A 20,663-nucleotide genomic window follows, 5' to 3' on the forward strand; every position below is an offset into this window, starting at 1 on the left:
AGAAAACAAGCAAGTTCACTGCTATAGCTATACTATGAGACTTTTCCTTAACATAATGGTCTAATTAAGCTCCATAATCTCAAGGTCTTTCAGATAGTAACAGATAATTTTTAAATTTCACAGTAATGCAAAAACAAACTGCACTCTGCAGTGACAATTAAAAAAAAAAAAAAGGAAAAGAAGTTGTTGTCTTAGTATAACCCTTTTTCAAAATCACCCAGAATGATAACATTTGTTTTTTCCCCTAAGAATTGTTTCCTATTATGATCAGAGTGCAAAAATAATTCAGACTTCTTAACACTTTTTATTCCCCCTCACACACACAAACACCTCCAAACACACTGTACCTGCTCTTTCTTGTCCACATGAATTGTCCTTTAAAGCCTTAATGCATCCATTATGCACAAGCTCTCCCAAACGTCTAAGGTCTGTTTCAGATTTATCAACTAGCTCAGCATCCCTAGCTACAGCATCTAACCTGTAATACAAAAAAAACCCATACATTTCTATAGGTCTGCAAGTTTAGCAATTGCAAATGACTCCTTCAGATTTTGAAACTAGAAAAATGATCATCTAAGTTATCAGTCACCTGCACTTGTTACCCAGGTGGTTAAAAAACAGTTAAGTAAAAGAATATAGTAATTACAAAAAGGAAAAAATAAAAGAAATTCAGATATCAGAGGACAATATAACAATTACTATAAAGGGCCCTAACTCTACAGTTTTGAGATAGATTGCAGTACTTTTTTTTTTAAAAAAAAGAAAGAAAAGAAAAGGAACCATTACATACGACATGATCATATAGAATATACATATTTTCAAGGAAAATAAGGATGTTAAGTTTTTCTTAAGCTTTTTGCCTTATTCCATATCTTAAAAATGAAATGGCAAAAGTAACTTGAACAGTTAGCAGATAGCAGTCACAGTGGATAAACTGATGGTCTTTCAACAGGCTATCAAACAAGACAACAGCATGCCTATCACCAATGCAGATTAAACAAGACAATAGGTAAAATATAAAGAAAATAACAAGCAGTCCAGCAAAACTGAAAGGTTTCTTGATGCTAACCCAGAGCCACGTTACAGTCAAGTTAAAAGACCAAGCATATTATTTTCTCTCTAGTCTAAGGTTTCTTGTTATATTGTTCTAATTTTTATGAAAACAAGGTTTAAAGTTGCTACACAATTATAAGTTTACCTTTCAAGAGGGCCACCGAATTTCTTGTAACTCTTGATAAACCTAATAACAGAAAATAATTTTGCAGTTTAAATGTATGCTTAACTAACTACATTAGTTTTTAATTACTTGAATTGTCCATAAAGAATTGTACTGAAATCCTATCAATATTTTAAAACCCATAGCTTGATATATATCAAGATAACCTGCACATAGTCATAGCTCTATTTGGTTTAAGAACAAATATAAATAAAACTATAGAAGGTACAATTTATTTTTTATTAAAAACAAAACCAAAACATTTCCTTTACTTTCACATGACAAAATTCAGCAACTAGATGTGTTTAATCAGAAATAAAATGGAAATTTGTAAATAGAGAATTCAGACATTATGTTATATCTGAGCATAACATAAGGAGCAATCTGAAACAATACAGGTGATTTTAAGATTTCAGAAAATACAACATGGAAGATAAAGGAATGTTACTGCTTTTGGGATAAATAACTGATGGAAAGAAATGAGAAATAGCAGGATAAAGAGGGAATTAAATAAAAATAAAGGGAAAAAAAGAAATTTCCATAACAATCAAAGATTCAAGTTGCTAGTGCAAGCATGTGAATACACTTGAAAGAATAAGCAATCCACTTTGTTAGATGAAACAGAAAGGCAACAAGAATCTTTAAAGGATTATTAAGGATTATTATTATAATAAAAAGTATTTTGAAAGATTTAAAATATTTTAGAGAAATGTGAACACCTAAATTTCAGAAGCAGAGTAACATTTCACAGAGACACAAAGGCAAAGCAAAGGCAGTTCTTCTTCCTGCCAAAAAATACTTTAGCACCAGATTTATTAAACCAACTGTTCAAGATACACTTCTCAAATGGGATTTTGTATTTTTTAGCTTAAAAAGACACCTTATGAAATTAATTCAACTACAGTTTCAAGAAGCTTAAAACAAAACAAAACCCACTCGACTTTTTTTGTAGTTATCACCAAAAAGCTGTACATGTTCTTTCTGCAACGTTCACACAGAATCATGGGAAGTAAACTATTTTTCATATGTTAAAAAAAAAGTTCACCCACTGTTATCAAATCTTTTTTGAAATCACTGTCCTCAGGGGATGCAGGAATTTAGAGTAATAATAATAAAGTAAAAAACAATCAAGAATCATTTTCCAAGCTAATTTTATCCCTTACCAAAATGGATTCAAATTCTGGCCATAACAGTTCAACTATGTCAACACCAGAAAGTACAAAAACTGCTTTTGTACCTTTTCAAGGTAAAACATTAAATAGAAAGAAAAAAATCAAATAATTTCACAAAAATAGACTGTCTTTAGTATTTTTGAACTCTATAATGATTTAAAAAAACCAACTGTTTTGCCCCTTTAAACATGCACATCACCCCATATCTTACCGCCTGATCTCTGCATCACTAAATCCTTTAATATTTTCTCGAGGAATAGTTCGTGGTCTTCCACGCTTTTTTGGACGTTTTCTTTCCGTGATGGAGTCACTATCAGATCCAGAATATCTTCTGCTCCTACTGCGTCTTCCTTCACTTCCATTAAAGCTGATCTGGAATTTCAGAATAAACAGTTCAGAACTACATATTAACACAAACAAAATAAACTTTTACCTAGCCTGTCAAAAATATGAATTCAGAGAAGGAAAAAAAAATGCAAAAATAAAAATAAAAAGACAAAACAAATATACAAGTCAGTTAAAACCCAGAGGTACCTGTTTTGCACAGTTTCTCATCCTTGGGAGCATATATATTTCTTCAAGTTCTTTTTGTCTTTCCTCCTCTTCTATTCTTCGCCTCTGGACTTCTGGGATGATTTCTTCCCAGTTTCTTGAGTTTCTTTCTGGTTCCAACTCAATATCATCTTCATCCATATTGGAAAAGTTGGCCACCTTATACATCAGAACGTATGTATTTTCATCACTTAAATAAATGACTTTACTTGAGCAAAACTTAGCAAAAGATATTTTATGAATCCTAAGTTCTTGATGGCATATTTTATGCATCTATATATTTCATGCATTTGTATTTATTACTGCTTTATAATACACATAAAATCTATACGTACATGTTTCAAGAAACACTGTCTCTAATGAAAATATTTTCGCTCATTTATGATACAGTTGTACTCCATGCAATATAGGCTCAGAAAAGATGAAAATTCTTCTTCTTTTTAAAGCTAATGTAGATCACAACAAAACACATCCCCAGTAGCTATATTATAGTTAGCTTCCTTCAGAATAAGTCTAATGACATTTGAATGCCTCAGTTCATTTGAGACTGTAGTAATGCAAAACTATCCAAACAGTACACCGTAGGAATTAAAAAAGATTGTACATGAACCATCGGCAGAATAGTAATTTAATAGCCTACTGATCTAAACACTTATCATACTATATATTTCAAATTAAAAAAAAAAATCACCCACATTACAATATGTCTAGCCGGTGACACTTAAAAGATCTGTCATTCAAGTTTACTTCTGTGCTGAAAGCAATTTCTAAAAGTCATCAATTAAGAAATCCAGACATTATGTTTTGTGTTCAGAAGTACCACAGCTGCTTAACATTAAAGGCATTAATGCAACAGTACCCAAACCTCTCCTCATTAACACGTTCATAAATATCTCTTATTTTATTAGTAAAATACATTATAAATATTATTAAATGTTTGTACTGAGGGTATAATGAAAATTATTAGAAAGAGAGAGTTAACTTATTGTGGCATCTCTTTTATAAGAATGAAGGAGATAGGTACATAAAAGAAAAATAGAAGTTTTTAATAAGGGAAAGTAATTATGACAGGAGGGAGATGACAAAGCAATACCTTGAACTGTGAAAGCAACTCATCTCCTACAGTTAATGGACCTGGCTCATTTTCCCGAGTTTCAGCCCTCTTCAAGATTTCATCTATATCCATTTCCTGAAAAAGATTGAATTTAGCTTTATAATGAAATAATTCATACATACTTTGGGTTGTTTTATTTTTCAAGTCTAGAAGCATTACTTACCTGGGGCTCCTGTTCTTCCCCTTCAGGTTCTTTAAAAAGTTCCTCTGCACCAAACTTTAAAATTGCTGATAATTCTTCTTTATTAAAAGGTGTTGAGCTGAAATACAGGATGTTTCAGGAAAAACATTTTATTTTACTAGACTGAAACAATTCTCTGTAACCAGGAGCCAGTTAAGCTTTCTTTTTACTGTCAATTAAAATTTGATATAGAAACAAAAATCTACAAAGACAAAACACTTTGCAGTTTTTATTTATTTAACCTTGGTTTGCCTTTCATTAACAAAGTGAACTTACTGACAATTTTACTTACCTGTCAAATATAATTAAATACAAATTGACGTGTAAGATAATAAAAATATACCTTGAAGGAGTAGAACCTGTATGTAGTACAGTTTTTCCTGTAGTGTCCATTCTCTGAATTACTAGATGATCTAACACCATCTTCTTCTTGGCTCTTTCAAGAATATCTTCTTCTACTGATCCTTTTGTGACTAGACGATAAATATTAACCTGTATTTTAAATGTAAATTTTTGATGTATTTAAATAAGTGAGCAACAAGAAGGAGAATTGTCAGTCTTGTCTACACATCATCTGAATTTTACTTATTTTATGAAATACTAGTTCAAACTTCTTACTATGGTCTTACATAAGCAGTTTAAAAATAGAGAAATAAATTCTTAATACTTGTCTTTTTTAAGCTTCAGTGATTAGCCACAAGCATTGCCACAAGCAAAACTCTTGTATTTCTGATTATTACCACAAGTAAAAAAGAAACCCAAAGAGAACTACGAAATACTTAAGTAATGGGAATGTAGCTGATGGAGTTATTTTCCAGAATGACATGATGCCAGTGAAGGTGGGACAGACAAGCCCACAACTCTTCTCCCTCCCCATACATATACCACAGCTGCCATATTATGTCTCCATTTAAGGAGATTTAAAAATTAAAAAAAAAAAAAAAAAGAGCATTATTAACATTTTTAGCACACCCAGCCAAGTACTAATTATTCTCAAAATACACGAATACTGGAATGGCCCAGACAGTTGACAGCTACTGTAGGGAACTGTCCCTCAGGTTTGGAGCTTACAGCTGAATGTACCTGTTTCTTCTGTCCAATCCTATGAGCTCTAGCTTGTGCTTGCAGATCATTCTGTGGATTCCAGTCAGAATCAAATATAACTACAGTGTCAGCAGATGCCAAGTTTATACCTAATCCTCCAGCTCTGGTAGACAGTAAAAAGCAAAAGTCCTGAAATCATAAAATGAAATCGTTTTGTATTTAGTAGTTCTGATATTCTTAAATGAACAACTGTGACATTTATGCATTCTGTGGCACACATTAGAGTCATACACTGTCAATTCTGTAATCGTTCTATAGGGAAAGTTTCTTTGTGTATAAAGCTAACATTGATAACTATTTGCAATAGACATTGATGCTCATTCCTTTGTGGTTTAAAGGCTGTAGCATCCTAGATGTCAACCAAAAAACCCAGTCGAATAGAAGACTGGACAAAAGTATGTAACTCTGCTGTTAAAGCCTTGTATGTAACAAAAATACAGTTTCCCTTCACCTACCCACTTAAGAAAACTAATCAGCCATGGCATACTAGGGGAGACATTGAGACTACATAAGACCAGTTAAATTAAGAAACAGGAGGCAGAATTCTTCCTGAAGGGTCACTGCTGTTCAATATATTTATAAACAAGCTTGAGACATGCAATAAAACAACATATGAAATTCGAGAGAAAGTAAAATAGGAAAAAGAAATTAGTATAGTGACAGAAAACAGCAAACCATGACTCTCAGGAATGAGTCCTGGGAATTATGTAAAATATTTCCATGAAGATCTTTGCTCATTAATGGCCAAAAATATATGAAACGTTACAAACTTTTAGGAAAGAAATAGAAGATAAAGCAGAGAACATAATTTGGTTGCTGCACAAATGTGAAGTTTGCCTTCACTGTTAAATACCGTGTGAAGTTTAGGTTCCTCAAAAACTGTACGGTATAACTGCAAAGCTTTCAGAAAAAGGCAATGATATCTATACTAGGGATTTAAAACAGAATTAACTTCTGTATTTAAGATATATCTGAAGTTTATTTCAAGGAGTTAAGTCCTCCTCTTCAATTGTAGCAGAAACAGAAGCTCAGCAGCAACTGAGAAATGCAATCTTATTACCAAGAAAAAACAATCACTCCCTGTGCCCCAAAAAAGGAGAAAGATTTAACTTGATCAGATGGAACAGCTTGTATATTAGGAATTTTATATAAGCTATAAATCCTCTAAGCTTAAAAAAAAAAAAAAAAAAAGCTGTAACAGAGACACTTATAAATTCACAAGTCACACAAAGAATCGCCAGAAATCAGGTTTTCATTGTTCATGAAATAAAGACACACAACGTAGTTCTGTGCTTTGCATTAAATCTAAAATCTAAAAAAGTAGACGTAAACCCTACACTCTAGCCAAGAACAATGGATTTTCAAACTTATTGATGCATTTCTCATTTTTCTCAACATTCATTTTTACAGAACGCTTCTGATATTTCTTGGGAAAATATAAAATAGGAAAAAAAATACCATACCTCTGATCCTTCTGCGTTAAAATGATCCAGTGCTTGTTTCCTCAATTCCCCTTTTATTGATCCATCAAGTCTCTAAAGAGATTGAATACTACAGTTTAAAAGTAATTCTTATGCTATATTCTCATCAGAGCAACTTGAATTCTCAACAGCCAAAACACTAATGTGAAGGAAAAAAACGAATGTTAATGCTTCACATCATCTTTTTAATTCAAGGACACTCTTTTATTAAGTAAAGTGGTAAAGATCAGATAATCGCAGAGAGGCTGAGGTTGGCAAGGACCACTGGAGGTCATCTTGTCTAACACCTCTGCTCAGACAGGGTCCACTAGAGCAGGTTGCCCAGGATCATGTCCACTTGGCTTTTAATTATCATGGCAAATGGAGATTTCACAACCTCTGGACAACTTGCTCCACTGCTCTGTCACCCTCAGAGTAAAGAAAAGATTTTTCTTAAATTCAGGATCAAGACTACTAGGCTTGTTACCTGGAAGGGAAACTGACGATACTTTAGGTACTCTGCTAGGATGTCCAGCATCCTCACCATCTGAGAGAAAATCAGAACTCTGTTGCCACGTTCTCTCAGACGAATCAGTAGCTTGTCAAGAAGGATTAGTTTCCCGCTGCTACGTATTAAATGCTATCAAAAGAAGAAATATGTATTACAAAAACAGTTCACCTCGATACTAGTAAGTGCTGCAGGTGGTCAGACATTCTTTTAAGGTTTGTCTTCCTGTCTACTGATGTGGGAGAAAAACAAAAACATTCGTCATTCCTTATAACATACATACTTTAAAATATGCATGATAGGACTGTTGTTTGTGGTGCCTAACAGACTTTAGGTGGGTTAAAATATCAAGACTTCTTGGTTCTTTTCGGAATAACTAGAACAGAAAGCAAATGCAGAATTTAACGTTTCAAACATTAGGCCTCTTTAGGTTGAGAAAGAATTTTGGAGAATGTGTTCATTCATAATTAAGAGCTAAAAAAACTTCTTAAAGTGGACCAAAGAAGTAATTGTTAAAAGTCTGCAATTAATAGAAATAATGTTTGAGCAGTTATAAGGGATTTAATTTTGTATGAGGTAGCTGTAGAGTGTGCCAAGTTATAAATGACACTTCCTTTAGCTTTAAAAAAGGTTTCATATTACAAAATAGCTTGCAATCACAATTGTCACTGCACAAACTAGTATTTTTGGGGGAAATGTTTAAGTTATCAACTTCAAGGCTTACAGGAAAAAAATCTTTAGAAAAAGTTATGTTGATATAAATCGCATCATTGATAATTTTTTTTTTAATCTGTTGTGCTTCTGAGCAGTTTTGGTACAAATATTAGTTAACATTTACTAAAAACAAAAATTACAGCCCATCTCTGGTAGTAATGATAATTGTTTTCATCTGGAACAACAACACCAAAAAAATCAGACAGATTTCAATGATCATTACTTTTATTTCCTTTCAGTTTGGTTGTTTGCAGGCATATCTGGTTATACAAAAAGCTTAAAAACATTCTGCAGATTGCTTTATGCTGTCATACAGATTGCTGGTGTACCACTGCCAGTCACCTGCATTTCCATTTACCTTACATTCCTCTGTTTAGCTGCTTTATTTTATCTGGGTTTAAAATAGGTCTGAAATTCATTTTGTGTGAAGATGCATAGCCTGTTTCAAACTATTTCTTTTTTGTTTTGATTGCAATTAAAAATCATTGATATTTTATTTAGTAGAGATCTGTCTAGTGTTCAGTTCCAATAAAGAAACAAAAATCAATTCACTTACCTGTAAAGTCCAGGATAAATGTTTTCAGAGATCTTGCTCTTTCCTAATACTTTAATAACTAAAAAATTGCTAGAACACTATAAAATTACAGTGTGCACATTACAAACATGAATTCCCCAAATTAAAAACAAAATGACATTACCTGTAAGGCCTCCTGTTTATTATAGAATTCATTATCATCTGGTGGCTTAATGAGGTAGCAATGGTTACAACATTTTTTGAGTTCCATCATAATGTTCAGAAAGCCAGAGGTACTGCCTTTTGAACCTTTACTGAGGGCTTTATAATTCCTTGTTAAAATCCACCTATGATGTGAGACATACAGTGTAAATAACCAGATGTGGAGGCAAGACAAGCTCTCAAAATATAAACTAAAAAAAAAAAAAGCAGCTCCTAGTAAAAATGTACAAATGTGCCAAACAACAGAAGCAAAATAAACAGAGATTAGACCAATAAACCTCTGCTTCAGAGAACTTCCTTGTTGTGAAATCCTAAAAAGGTGCTTGATTTTTACTCTTTTGCCCCAAATTCAAACTGCACTATGAAAAATATTAAACCAGTAATTTACATGTAGACATATCATTAAAACATTGAAATTTAAAAAAATTTGTTACTTGTAATATTGTTTCTGCAGTGCACTCATTTCCATCCTCAGAATTTGCTCAACTTTTGCAGGTAAGGACTTTTCTACATCTTTTTTAACTCTTCTCAGCAAAAACGGTTCAAGCTCTTTGTGAAGACTTGCATAACCATACTCTCTTCCTTTGCCATGCTCCTCTTCAAAATCTTCCCAGGAGGAAAATCTACAATATAAAAGAAAATAAGTGTAAAATAGTGACAGAGTGAATGACTGAAAGAAGTAGTATTTAAGAACAATGCTAACACAATTACAAAAAAAAAAAAAAGTATAAACATTCCAAATGGATTTCTTCCCCCTCCTCTGTTTAATTTAACCAATTTCTGAATTTTGATCTTTCAAGAAATTCCAAATACTTTGTCTGTAAATAGAAGAATGGAACTTCCCAAACACTTTTACAGAATTAAATTTAAAAATAAACTACTAAATAAAAGACCACAGTGGCCTTGATTGCCAGACAATTGAACATTGGTTGGCATTTACAAGATGTCTGATAGGAATGTGAGTTCTAACACTAGCTCTCATTTAACCTAGGTACAAACAGAGGTCAATAAAAAATCAGATCAATACAGGAAGCTCACTGTATTTAAAACAAATGGGAAAAATAGCCACCTGACTGAAATACAGGGTATCAGGCAGCTTGGTACAAACTTGCTTTCATTAACAGTACTAACACAGACAAGAAGATACCCCTAAACTGATCCTATTTCCCCATAGTAAAGCTATACAATTTTCCTCTTACGTTAAGAGTAAGCCTTTTTTTTTTTCTGGGCTCTTACCAGTACACCTCAATCCATCATTCTTGTGGACTACTATAATGGTAAAGTAACTACTACTGGGGTTATTCAGCAACAGGACCAGCAACAGGACCATACATCTACATTGCACAGAATATTTAAACTATCTTACAGTATTATTGTCTACCTTTATTGATTCTCAAATCGCTACACTATTTCATATTAATAAACTGAACAAAAATATTTACAAGAACAATGCAAAACTCTTCCTTACTTTTCTGGCATGATGAAGTGCAACAAAGACCAAAGTTCTTTGAGGGAGTTTTGCAGAGGAGTTCCAGTAATAAGAAGTCGATGGTTAGACTTGAAGTCTATTAAAGTCTTGTACAGAAGAGAGTCATCATTTTTTAAACGATGAGCTTCGTCAACCCCTATGAACGCCCAATTCAGACCGCCAAGGAATGACTTAAAGAAATGGACAAACAGGTGAACATTACACAGATAAACATAGTACGTAATTTCTCGCATCTTATAACCAGGATATAAATACCATCATTTTCTTTTTTTTATTATTTTAATAAAATACGGACAGGTATATGTCTTTAGTACTAACCATTGCTTTTATATTAGCCAGGTTCAAAGAAAGCATGTGCAAACATCCCAAGAAAGTATAAATCAAGTTAAAAGATGAAAAAAGGGAGCACAGTCTGATCCACATTAATTTTCATAACAGAAAAAAACAAACAAACAAATAAACAAACAAAAAACTACCAACCACAGAAGCTATTGACCTGTTCTTCCCAAACAAATCAAGTCAAAATGTTCTTCTCATTGTCCTATAAAAATTTCCATATACTCTTAGAAGGACTAACAATAACTCTGTGTACTACTGTCCTGGACACAGTAGTAATACACTACTGTATGCATAATAATGAAGAAAAGTCTTGGATTTCAAAATTTTGTTTCAAAGATGTTTGGGTAATGGGCTGGGTTCTTTTTCAGCTCTTTGATGATACAAGGAAAGTACAGCTCCTGATGGAAGGAGATCATTACAGTAATGAGAAGCTCAAGCAAACTAGAAGCGTTACCTGCTTGATGAAATGGAAAAAGGCTCATCACACATACAGAAAGGCAAGAAGTGCTTGAAAAATATACACTGTCCAAAAGTAAAATCCATCACACTCCACATCCATTTAATGACTGAGAACCCAAACATGTGCAAGTCTAGCAAGAGTTCTACACTGGACAAATGGTTTCATCTCCCTGAAAAAGCTAGTGGAATTACCTTATCCTTCAGCAGAATTTCATATGTTGTCAGAAGTATGTTAAACTTTAGTCGTTTGGTCTGTGGATGCATCCATTCATGAGTTCTTATCTACAAAAACAATTAAGTAAACGTAAGCTAGAGAAAAAAAATCATATCAATCAATGAGACATAAGCACTACAGCAATATAAATGTTTAAAGATGTTCAATAATCTGATCACAAAACAGAAGCACAACACACAAACAGAACTTCCACAAGACTGAACTTCAAAGCTAAGCACTCCAAACCACTTTGTTAGCCTCTGAATAAACAGCAGAGAATTTGTACAAAGCAGTTTTTGCTTTAATAAATAAGATTACTAACATTGAGAAGACAGATTAAGAAAAAAAAAACAAAAAACAAGAACCTTTCAGAAAATAAATTAAGATTGTGGTTGGCTTGCATACATATTAGTTTTTATTTTATCCGCATAAATATATGGAAGAAGACAATTTGTTTTCAATGACTACATTTTTAATCCTGTTTATTATTAAGAAGGATGGAAATCTTTCATGAACATTTATATAGGATCATAACCTGACCTTTCAATTGCATCTTAAGTGTTTCAGCAACTATTCACTCACTTCCAACCAAAATATTGGAAATTAGTGGAGGACAGGAATATGAAATGAATGTGGTTTACAAATAACCTTTTCTAATGATGAAGGGAAATACTCACCATATTTCTGCTGGTTATATCTCCTAAGTAAACTACAGCATTCATCTGAGGAGCCCAAGTTTGAATCTCTCTTTGCCAAGATGTCAAAGTAGAAAGTGGCACAACCAGCAGGAAAGGCCCATACAGTTGATGTTCATGAAACAGGTAGTTCAGAAAAGAAATTGTTTGTATTGTTTTACCCAGACCCATTTCATCTGCAAGAATACAACTATTGCCTCTAAAAAAAACAACAAAAAACACACAAACAAAAAAGAATGAGGAAGAGGGGGATGAAGAGAGAGGAAGGGAATGGACAAGAAGACATTATTATCTTGAATACAGAAACTACTTGTACAAGTTTTCAAGATTTTGCAACTATACATCTTGAGAAGTTTATGCAGATACTATTTCCTTAAATTTACAAAATTAACAAAAAGCCTGGAAGTATTCTTAAGGGGCCTATCTTATAAGTGTAACACTAACGTTGGCATTTCAGAAGATTTTGCTTTGATTCTTTCAGTTTTGTAGTCTTAGTTATTTTTTCCGATTGATTTTTAAAAATATGACTTTCTCCCACACAGAAAGTAAAAGCAAAACAACAGCAGAGCTTAACTGTTTTTTGAAACCAACCATGTAATTAGCTTTAGTAGCTTTAGTATTTCTTTGAGCAAAAACAGTCCTTTCGGGACTCTACTTTCAGCTTACTGTAGTAAGACATCTAGCCTCAATAAATATAGAAAAAAAATAACGAAGTTTTTATGAATCTTTAGAATTTACAAACAAACTATACTTACTTGCACCACGAATGAGCAAGCCAATTCAATCCATTTAACTGATAATCTCTTAACTCCAAACTTTCCTGTCCTCCAATGTAAGATGGCTGCTTCTTTAGTGCAACAAATCTTGGTCTCTGTTTTAGAACCTGTCGAAAGCAAACTGAGCATCAGTTTTACTACTGACTGCAGTTACCAGAATGGCTTTCTATAGAAAATGTAGCAGTAGGCATCCGTGGGGTCACCAAGTCGTCTTCATCCACCACCAAACACTAGGCCATGTGAAAATGAGTAATTTGAAAAAAAAAAAAAATCAGTTTGCAAGCTAAAATCAGTTTGATTGGTCATCTGAATTCAACAATGGGAATTATGTTAACCCACTGTTCACTAAGTTTACCTTTCAAACAAACTAAAATACTAAACAAGCCATTTGAATGCCAGTAAAAAAGCAGGGGATTAATAACTATGAAAAGCCATTCTTAGTAGTAGATGTTTGACACACACATTGCTATGTATCTATCATTACTACTGTTCTCAAACAACCTTCAAGAACATTTTGTAATATGTAAAATACTCTTGATGCATAAGAGACTTTCACTTTTTTCTTTTTTTTACCACTATACAGTTGTTTGGTTTGAACAAGGATGGCAGAGAAAACTGAAATGGCAGAAGTGAGAAAAAAATTGTCGATCATGACAAAGACAGTTTACTTGGTGAAGGAAAGAAAAAACAAAATATAAAAGAAATATAAATATAAAAGAGCAACAACAACTACAACAAAAAAACAACCAATCACACATGACCTCCAACCAACAGACCCATTAAGTCTCCAAGCAATGGCCACCATGGAACTTCTGATTTTTTCCCCTCAGTTTTAATGATGAGCATGACATTACATGCCACTCTTTGACCAGTTTGGGTCACCTGTTCCATCTTGACTATGTATGTTCCCTTTCAAACACTTGCCCACCCCTAGCCTGCTTCTGGGTGGAGAAGGGGGAAAGGAGGGCACAGCGAAAAACAAAGAAGACCTGAACACTGTGCAAGCACTGTTCAGCAACAGACCAAACAATTGTACCTTTTCTACGTTAGGAAGAATTTCTTTACTGTGAGATTGGTCAAACACTGAAACAGGTTTCCCAGCAAGGCAGGACCTACATCTTTGTAGACGTCTTCCAACTAAACTATTCTATTCCAACTTTATCACAGCCAGAGCCAGTACAACTTATTATAAATCCATTGCAATTACATACTCACCTTGCAGTCCTTAAAAGGAGTGGTTTTGGATTGATTTCTGCTAAAATACTCATCAATGCGTGTCTGAAACTTTTTGGCAATGAGAGCACCATCTTCCCAGCTACATTCTGAATAAGGTAGACCCTGCCATTTGCAATAGTAGTCTGGATAACCAGCTGCTGACTTTTGATTTGAATGAGCTGTAGAAATGTATTAAGAGATACCAAATTAATATTTTACTTCTGTATTTTAAGAATACACTCATTTTAGGTGATAAGACAACATAAATTAGCTTCACAGCACAACTTCTCTTTACCCAAAATTTTGTTTTGAATTAAAAAATAAGTTAGTAACATTCCACATTTTTAACTACAAATGCAACACACGAGCAATGAGCATAAAATATTCTCAAAATATTCTCTGCTTTCTGTCTGCAGGTTTGTAACATACCAATTATTCTTTCCACTATCTGATACTGTTTATGTAGATCATCTGTAAGCTCCTGCTGGCAGTTATAATATTCCACGTCTTCTGGAGAAGCATTTTTCAGCCTGCAATAGGAATTTATTTACAGCACTTATTACATTGTGTGGTTCTAAAACTAAGAAAATCTAGCAACAATAAACCTCTGAGTGTAACCCTCACAGGAATACTGCTTGGAGCATTTCTTTGAAAGGGGCTACAGCTCAGACATTCCTACTACAGAAGTGTTGCATCTGGCTTAGGTGCCTCAACATTAATGACCGAGGATGGTTGTCGAAAGACACTATTACAATCACAATCTGATAATTCAGAATACCTGTTCTCAGCAAGTAGTATACTTTATAGGGTATTTTCAAGGAACAGTATTGAGGGTAGCTTATTCTGTAAGAATCCATCTCACTCGAGGTTGCTGAAAATCCCACCAGTGTTTGTTAAATATATTAAGCATTGTAATAAATTGAATACTAGAAAGATGACACAGAAATGTACGGACTTCTTCAATTCTTGGTTCTCAGGCTTGAACAAAGATTCAAGCCAAGAAAATTAAATTCTTAAAAACAATATGAAATGGCTAAGACACCAAGAAAACTTTAATCTATCTCTAAGGCAAGAAACATACATAACTGAAAAAAGTTCAATAACAAATTCATTATTATTATTAAATACTACCCATCTTGTTAAAACTTAATTTATAACAGATACATTAAAATCAAGTTCAGATTATCTTATGGGATCATGTTAAGGAGGCTTCAGCTTTCAAAGTTTTTGTCTTCCTGTTGTACATACACTTGAAACCTTGCCCTCATAAAGAGGTAACAAGTCTCAGAAGCATAACTGTTACAAAACAATTGTTATGAAACAGCCACGTTGTTACAAAATATACAACATAGAAGTCCTCATAAAAATATTCACCATCGTTTTGTTTCCTGATCTTTTTTCTTGTAGTTGTCCAGTTTCTTCATTCCTTTAACATTTTGTTGCTTCAGTGTTTCCTCAGTTTCCCAAGTGTTATGGATGTGTGACCAGCCTTTCCATTTAATAAGATACTGTATTTCTCCTGGCTCCTTTGACTTTTCGAACCCAGCGTTTGGGTCGCCATCTGCCTCGACTGCATAGATGGTGGTTGCGGCACCAGTGGCTGAAAAAGAAACCATACCAGAATCCTTAATTAAGCGTGCACTGTCGTAAATTAACCAGTAAGACAGCAATTACTGATACTTTTATATAAGCATGTAACTGGACTAATATCTACAGTTCTCATGTTATTACATTTATTTGAACAATTATGTAGATATGTTAATACATGCACAGTAGTCGAAGAGAATCACAAAAAGCAACCCAAACTTCTGTATCTAATCTATGACATCTAATCATTTCTCATGAGAATTTTCTTTGAATTCCTACTTAAATCAAACTGATTGCCAGGGAATGCTCCACTAACACTGCTTGTTGTCTTCTCTGTTACATTATTCTCATCACTGAGCCTATAAAAGGCAACTGAGACATCAGTAATCATAGCTTATGATGCTATGAATCTATTTCTCCCTAAATGTGTTCTACTCCATTTTCTGGCTTTGGAATCTTACCTGGGAAAATTATTAAGTACAGTCTGTATCACAACTGAACCATCCTAGCAGCCGGAAACAGGCTCATTTCTGTGAGGACAGCCAAGTAAGGAAATGAGCCCGGCAAGCTGCAGTGACCAGATAAAGCAACAGAGTGGCAACAACAATATAAAGCACAAGCAGCAATAGCATGTGGGCAGGTAGAATATAAGAAGCTTAGTCCAGAAGACTTTGAACACAGCAGCAACACTATGCACTCCTGGCATTGAGGCAGGATATTCTAGAACTCAGGACTGCATGGGAGAAGAAAGTTGAGAGGAAAGTGCAAGCTCTGAGACGGGTCAGAAATTTAGTGACTGGGTATAACCAATGGAGAAAAGAAGCTCTGAAGTGCAAGGGGACCATTTTATATATTTTTATTTATTTATTTACTTATATAGATAATTAGAAATCTGTTTTGCAGCCTCAAACTCAAAGCAGAACTGCTGGACAATACATGACAGCAACTGATGGAAATACAACATGCCTACTACCCTTCATAAAAATACATCTAGAACTTCACATGCAAGTGAACCATTTAAATTCTATATCTATTTTGTAGTGATTCCATGTATTGCACTGTATTGAGACAATTTGTACAGCAATAACTGAAATCACAGTCTCACTGTTTCATCCTTCCCAACAGCCCTTCAGAGCTCAGGCTTACCGGTCAGCAGACTTGTCTATCTTGTCTGCTTTCTCCACTACAGTAAATACAATTTATACAAATCAATTACCACTGAACTGTGCAAACAGTGGTGTAAAAATATGATACATATTTATACAATATGAAGCTCTCTTCTGATTATTTATTTTTCCTTCTACTTAGACTTTCTTCTACATTTTACTTTGAAATGCTTAGAAGAGGCTTTAAAAAGGAACATCTTTATGAATATAAGAAACAAAAGATGACAACTTTCCGGTATTTTAAAATGATTGCTGTTTTTAAACATCAGAGACTTACAGCTAAGAATGCTAAAGTTGCACCACAATGCACTCCAGTATCTTAAGAACACTGTTAAAAAGTACCTCCTTTTCGGCCAATTCGACTATCCATAAACTTTTCTATAGTTTCAAATTCATCTTCTTCAGTTTGTGGGACATCTTCTCCACAAACTTCCAGCAAATCATCAGAATCTGTCTTGGTTTCTTCAGCTTCTTTGTAACTAATGTTGACTGTTGCCTGGCGACGAGATCCTCTCTTATCATAATCCTCCTCATCATCATCCTCCTCCTCCTCAGATGAATCAAGTTGCCTCTTTTTCTGTCCTGCACTCTTTTTCCCACTTTTTGGCTTAATTCTTGAAGACAGTAAGATACAACACAACAATGGCGTATCAAATTGGACAACCAAAAGTCTTCTGTGATACTTTCTGAATATGTGTTTCTTGAATGCCCAGTTACAACACTTTTAGTTACAGCAGACAGTTACAACACTTTTAGTTACAGCAGACAGGAAAAGGCATTCAGTAAAAACGTACTGGTATTAGTAATATCTTTGGTAGCTTTAAAAAATATAATTTTAAAATATATGTTAATGATTTCATTTGCGTATGTATTAGCAGTACAATACTTAACTGCTTGTTAGACATAGTACCAGAGTATAAAGGACTTCTAACCTGCTTGGAGGTTTCCGGCTTTTGACCTTGTTTTTTGGCTCATAGTCTGATTCACTTTCGTCACAACTGCTATTATCCCTGTCTTCCTCTGATTCAGAATCAGAACCAGTTCCCGATATGGATCCTGACTCTGACATTTGCCAGTCTTCGCTGTAAAATTGAAAGACAAAAGAATAATTCAGTTTGTGTTTTTTTTTAATCAGATATTCAACCATAGTTATCTATTGTAATTCAAGCATTCCTCACAGAAATAAAACAGCCATTTTAGCCGATGGACAGAAAGTTGTAAAAATTATTGTCATGAATGATAAACAAAAATGCCCAATGGCTTCGAAGGGAATTGAACTAAGTCCTCCATTATCAAGAAGTAGGGGTAAAATTCAAAACTACAAAAATCTGGATTTCTACACACATTTCAGCTTGAAGTAACGAGTTAAGAATGATATTAAGAAACCAAAGAACTTAATAAGTCTAACTAGAAAGATACATGTTTATCGGAACTTACACATGCTCAAATCATAAAACCTTGTCACGTACATTCTGGAGAGTCCTGTATTTTCTAATACCTATGTTCCCTGTGTCTCATGTGAATAATGAGCAGCTTCGGCACAAAAAAACAAAAGATAATGCAGAAAAAGATTTGAGAAACATGCCAAAATATTTGAACTGCAGCACCTGTGAGAGGCACTAGCTCCCAAAAGCTCCCGCTGAGTTCCTAAATCAGAGCTTCACAACCAGACAGCATACTATGAATAAGTCACTTGTGACTCTGAGCAGCAGAATCTCCTTGCCCCTGCTTAGCTGTGATCAACTTTGCAACAGAGAAGATAATGAACAGTACATTTTCTCAGACTCTAACTGAATATAGGCAAATTAATCTCAATATCTTCATGGAGAAGAAAAAAAAAATGGTGTGCATTGTTGAAAGGTTGCTAAATCTAATATCAGGTTTAGGTTTCTTTGACCAAGGTGTACCAAGCAGTACTGATGTTTATCAAAGTTGGAATATAACCAAAAAATTCTCATCCGTAAAATTCCAGTAAGGAAGCCTAGGAACCAGTGCTTTGACCTCTCTCTCACTTAAATATGCATTAGGTCCTGGCAGAAATTACAGTCCCATTGTTCTGGTCATCCAAGACTTACATATGTAAGCATATGGTACAGATGGTGCATGCGCAATGGCAAGAAATCATGACTTATACTTTTTCTGCAAGCATTAAGTTAAAAAAAAAAAAAAAAGAGAGAGAGAGAGAGGGAGAGAGAGAAGTCCAAAACATACATCTATTTGGAAATACAGACCACAGATATAAAGCACAATCCTCTTAGGCTTGATCATGTACCAAGTTACATATTGAGAAATCTCTGATCTGCATATCATATAGCAACTGCAGACATACTTGTTCAGGAGAATTGTAGGACAAAATTAAAGCATTGGGTATATGAGGTGATTTGGTTATTGGTTCCTAAACTTAAATATGCTTCTTGTAACGGAGGATGTTATTAGGTGCAATCAAATTTTTAAGTAGCAGAAGACTATGAATAACAACTCATCATTAGAAAAGTACTGTTTTGCATAGGTTTTTTGCCCTTTTTTTTCCAACTACCATTTCATGAAGACAATATAGCAGCAACCCTGGGAAGTGCAATGATTCATTAATTGTGAGAAGAAGAATGATAGAACAGTTCCATTTCTACACAGCATTCACAAAAAACACAGGTCACTACGCCTATTCACTTCTCATTGCTATGTGACATACTATAATGCTTCTCACAAATTTTTGATCTACCACTTAACTGATCTAACAGAACAATTTCAATGAAACTTTGTTTTCCAGTTAATAAAGCTAATTACTGTCAGAATTATAACAACTTTTGAACTTTTCAGAGGAAAAACAAATAAGAAAAAGTTGGCACTGACTAGGAGATTCCATCTTTAATTTTATGAGACAACCTAAGGAGTTTCCAATTTCTACAAAAACTTTTAAGGAGGGCCTTAAACTCAAAAATATGTTGCAACAAATTATTTTAAAAATAAAAGCACTAATGAATGTTTTTGAACAATGCTGCAGACACTTTTGCTCAGAAATATGATATAGATATTTATTTAAAAGTTTTTTTTTTTTTAATATTCCAAAATGTCAATCAAAATTGAGAAACACGAGAACAAGATGAATTAGAAAGAAAACTTAAGCATTTTCAGTGTGGAAAATAAGGTATCAGTTATGAGTATACATCACTGTGACAAACAATTATGTGATATTACTTATGAAAATATCTTACTCTTTATGTTTTTTCTTCTTGGTTTCACTGGATGAGTCATCGGCAGAATCTTCACTACTGGATGACTCCTGCAGATGAAGAAACAAATATACTATTCATTACAATGACAAGAATGAAATACTTATAGTATTCAGCTCCCACATTCAAATTGACATCATATTGTTCATGTTTTACTCTCTTCATCCCCCAAAGGGACTAATATAGAAGACTAAGACAAGGACTGCTGTTGTTTTAGTATCTAACCATCTATGAATATATTGTGCCAGCAGAGCTCTACAGAACATCACGAAGAAAAGTCTTAAAAATAACTATTATGCCTACATAAAATAAAGCGATGGCTTCAGATGCTCCAAGTTAATCAATATGATGGTTCTACCAAAAAATAATAAAACCTCCTAACCTTTCAGAGCTCTCCCACCTTCTATAATCTTTCACATTTAAACACCAGTTTAAGAAAATTTTGAGAATATTATGTTTGTTCTTCTCTCTACTCTCAGAAAAAGAAAAAAAAAGAATCTTCTCAAAACTAGATTTTCCAAAAAAACAATTCATAGGGACAAAGTTTAAATCATTTTTATCCTGAAAAACATCTTTCAGAAAGAGACACTTAGAAACAGCTGTAAATTAATGTTTTATTGATGTGAGATTATGTTAACAATGAGTAGCTAAACCAGACAAAAGCAGATCTAGCCAAGTAAGTGTGACCAGTGTAGTATTTCCAATGAAGGAGAAAAATCTGATTTGTAAGTACCAT

The 20,663-nt window shown here is 33.8% G+C and overlaps 1 protein-coding gene and 1 long non-coding RNA gene across 4 annotated transcripts in view; one reads left to right on the forward strand and one right to left on the reverse strand.

The window, feature by feature from the left end:
• The window catches only part of LOC136789032 (uncharacterized), a 761,292-nt gene that overhangs the window by 260,705 nt on the left and 479,924 nt on the right, over positions 1–20,663 (forward strand). The gene's annotated exons all lie outside the window — the stretch shown is intronic.
• The window catches only part of CHD1 (chromodomain helicase DNA binding protein 1), a 54,743-nt gene that overhangs the window by 13,052 nt on the left and 21,028 nt on the right, over positions 1–20,663 (reverse strand). For 2 of the 3 annotated variants that reach the window (XM_066987927.1, XM_066987926.1), the window contains exons 5-26: positions 19,910–19,977; positions 17,630–17,779; positions 17,040–17,311; positions 15,319–15,544; positions 14,374–14,474; positions 13,945–14,123; positions 12,709–12,836; positions 11,936–12,152; positions 11,237–11,326; positions 10,226–10,416; positions 9,192–9,380; positions 8,720–8,882; positions 7,287–7,439; positions 6,803–6,874; positions 5,319–5,468; positions 4,579–4,727; positions 4,218–4,314; positions 4,034–4,129; positions 2,923–3,099; positions 2,600–2,760; positions 1,199–1,240; positions 348–478 (exon numbers count right to left, since the gene is read on the reverse strand). In XM_066987927.1, the coding sequence (XP_066844028.1) occupies positions 348–478; positions 1,199–1,240; positions 2,600–2,760; positions 2,923–3,099; positions 4,034–4,129; positions 4,218–4,314; positions 4,579–4,727; positions 5,319–5,468; positions 6,803–6,874; positions 7,287–7,439; positions 8,720–8,882; positions 9,192–9,380; positions 10,226–10,416; positions 11,237–11,326; positions 11,936–12,152; positions 12,709–12,836; positions 13,945–14,123; positions 14,374–14,474; positions 15,319–15,544; positions 17,040–17,311; positions 17,630–17,779; positions 19,910–19,977 (3,202 nt within the window). Of the gene's footprint in view, positions 1–347; positions 479–1,198; positions 1,241–2,599; positions 2,761–2,922; positions 3,100–4,033; positions 4,130–4,217; positions 4,315–4,578; positions 4,728–5,318; positions 5,469–6,802; positions 6,875–7,286; positions 7,440–8,719; positions 8,883–9,191; positions 9,381–10,225; positions 10,417–11,236; positions 11,327–11,935; positions 12,153–12,708; positions 12,837–13,944; positions 14,124–14,373; positions 14,475–15,318; positions 15,545–15,992; positions 16,013–17,039; positions 17,312–17,629; positions 17,780–19,909; positions 19,978–20,663 lie in introns of those variants that run through there. The other variant, XM_066987928.1, reaches the window with a different exon arrangement.

The sequence above is a fragment of the Anser cygnoides genome, chromosome Z (genome assembly GCF_040182565.1).
Source record: "Anser cygnoides isolate HZ-2024a breed goose chromosome Z, Taihu_goose_T2T_genome, whole genome shotgun sequence".
NCBI lineage: Eukaryota > Metazoa > Chordata > Aves > Anseriformes > Anatidae > Anser > Anser cygnoides.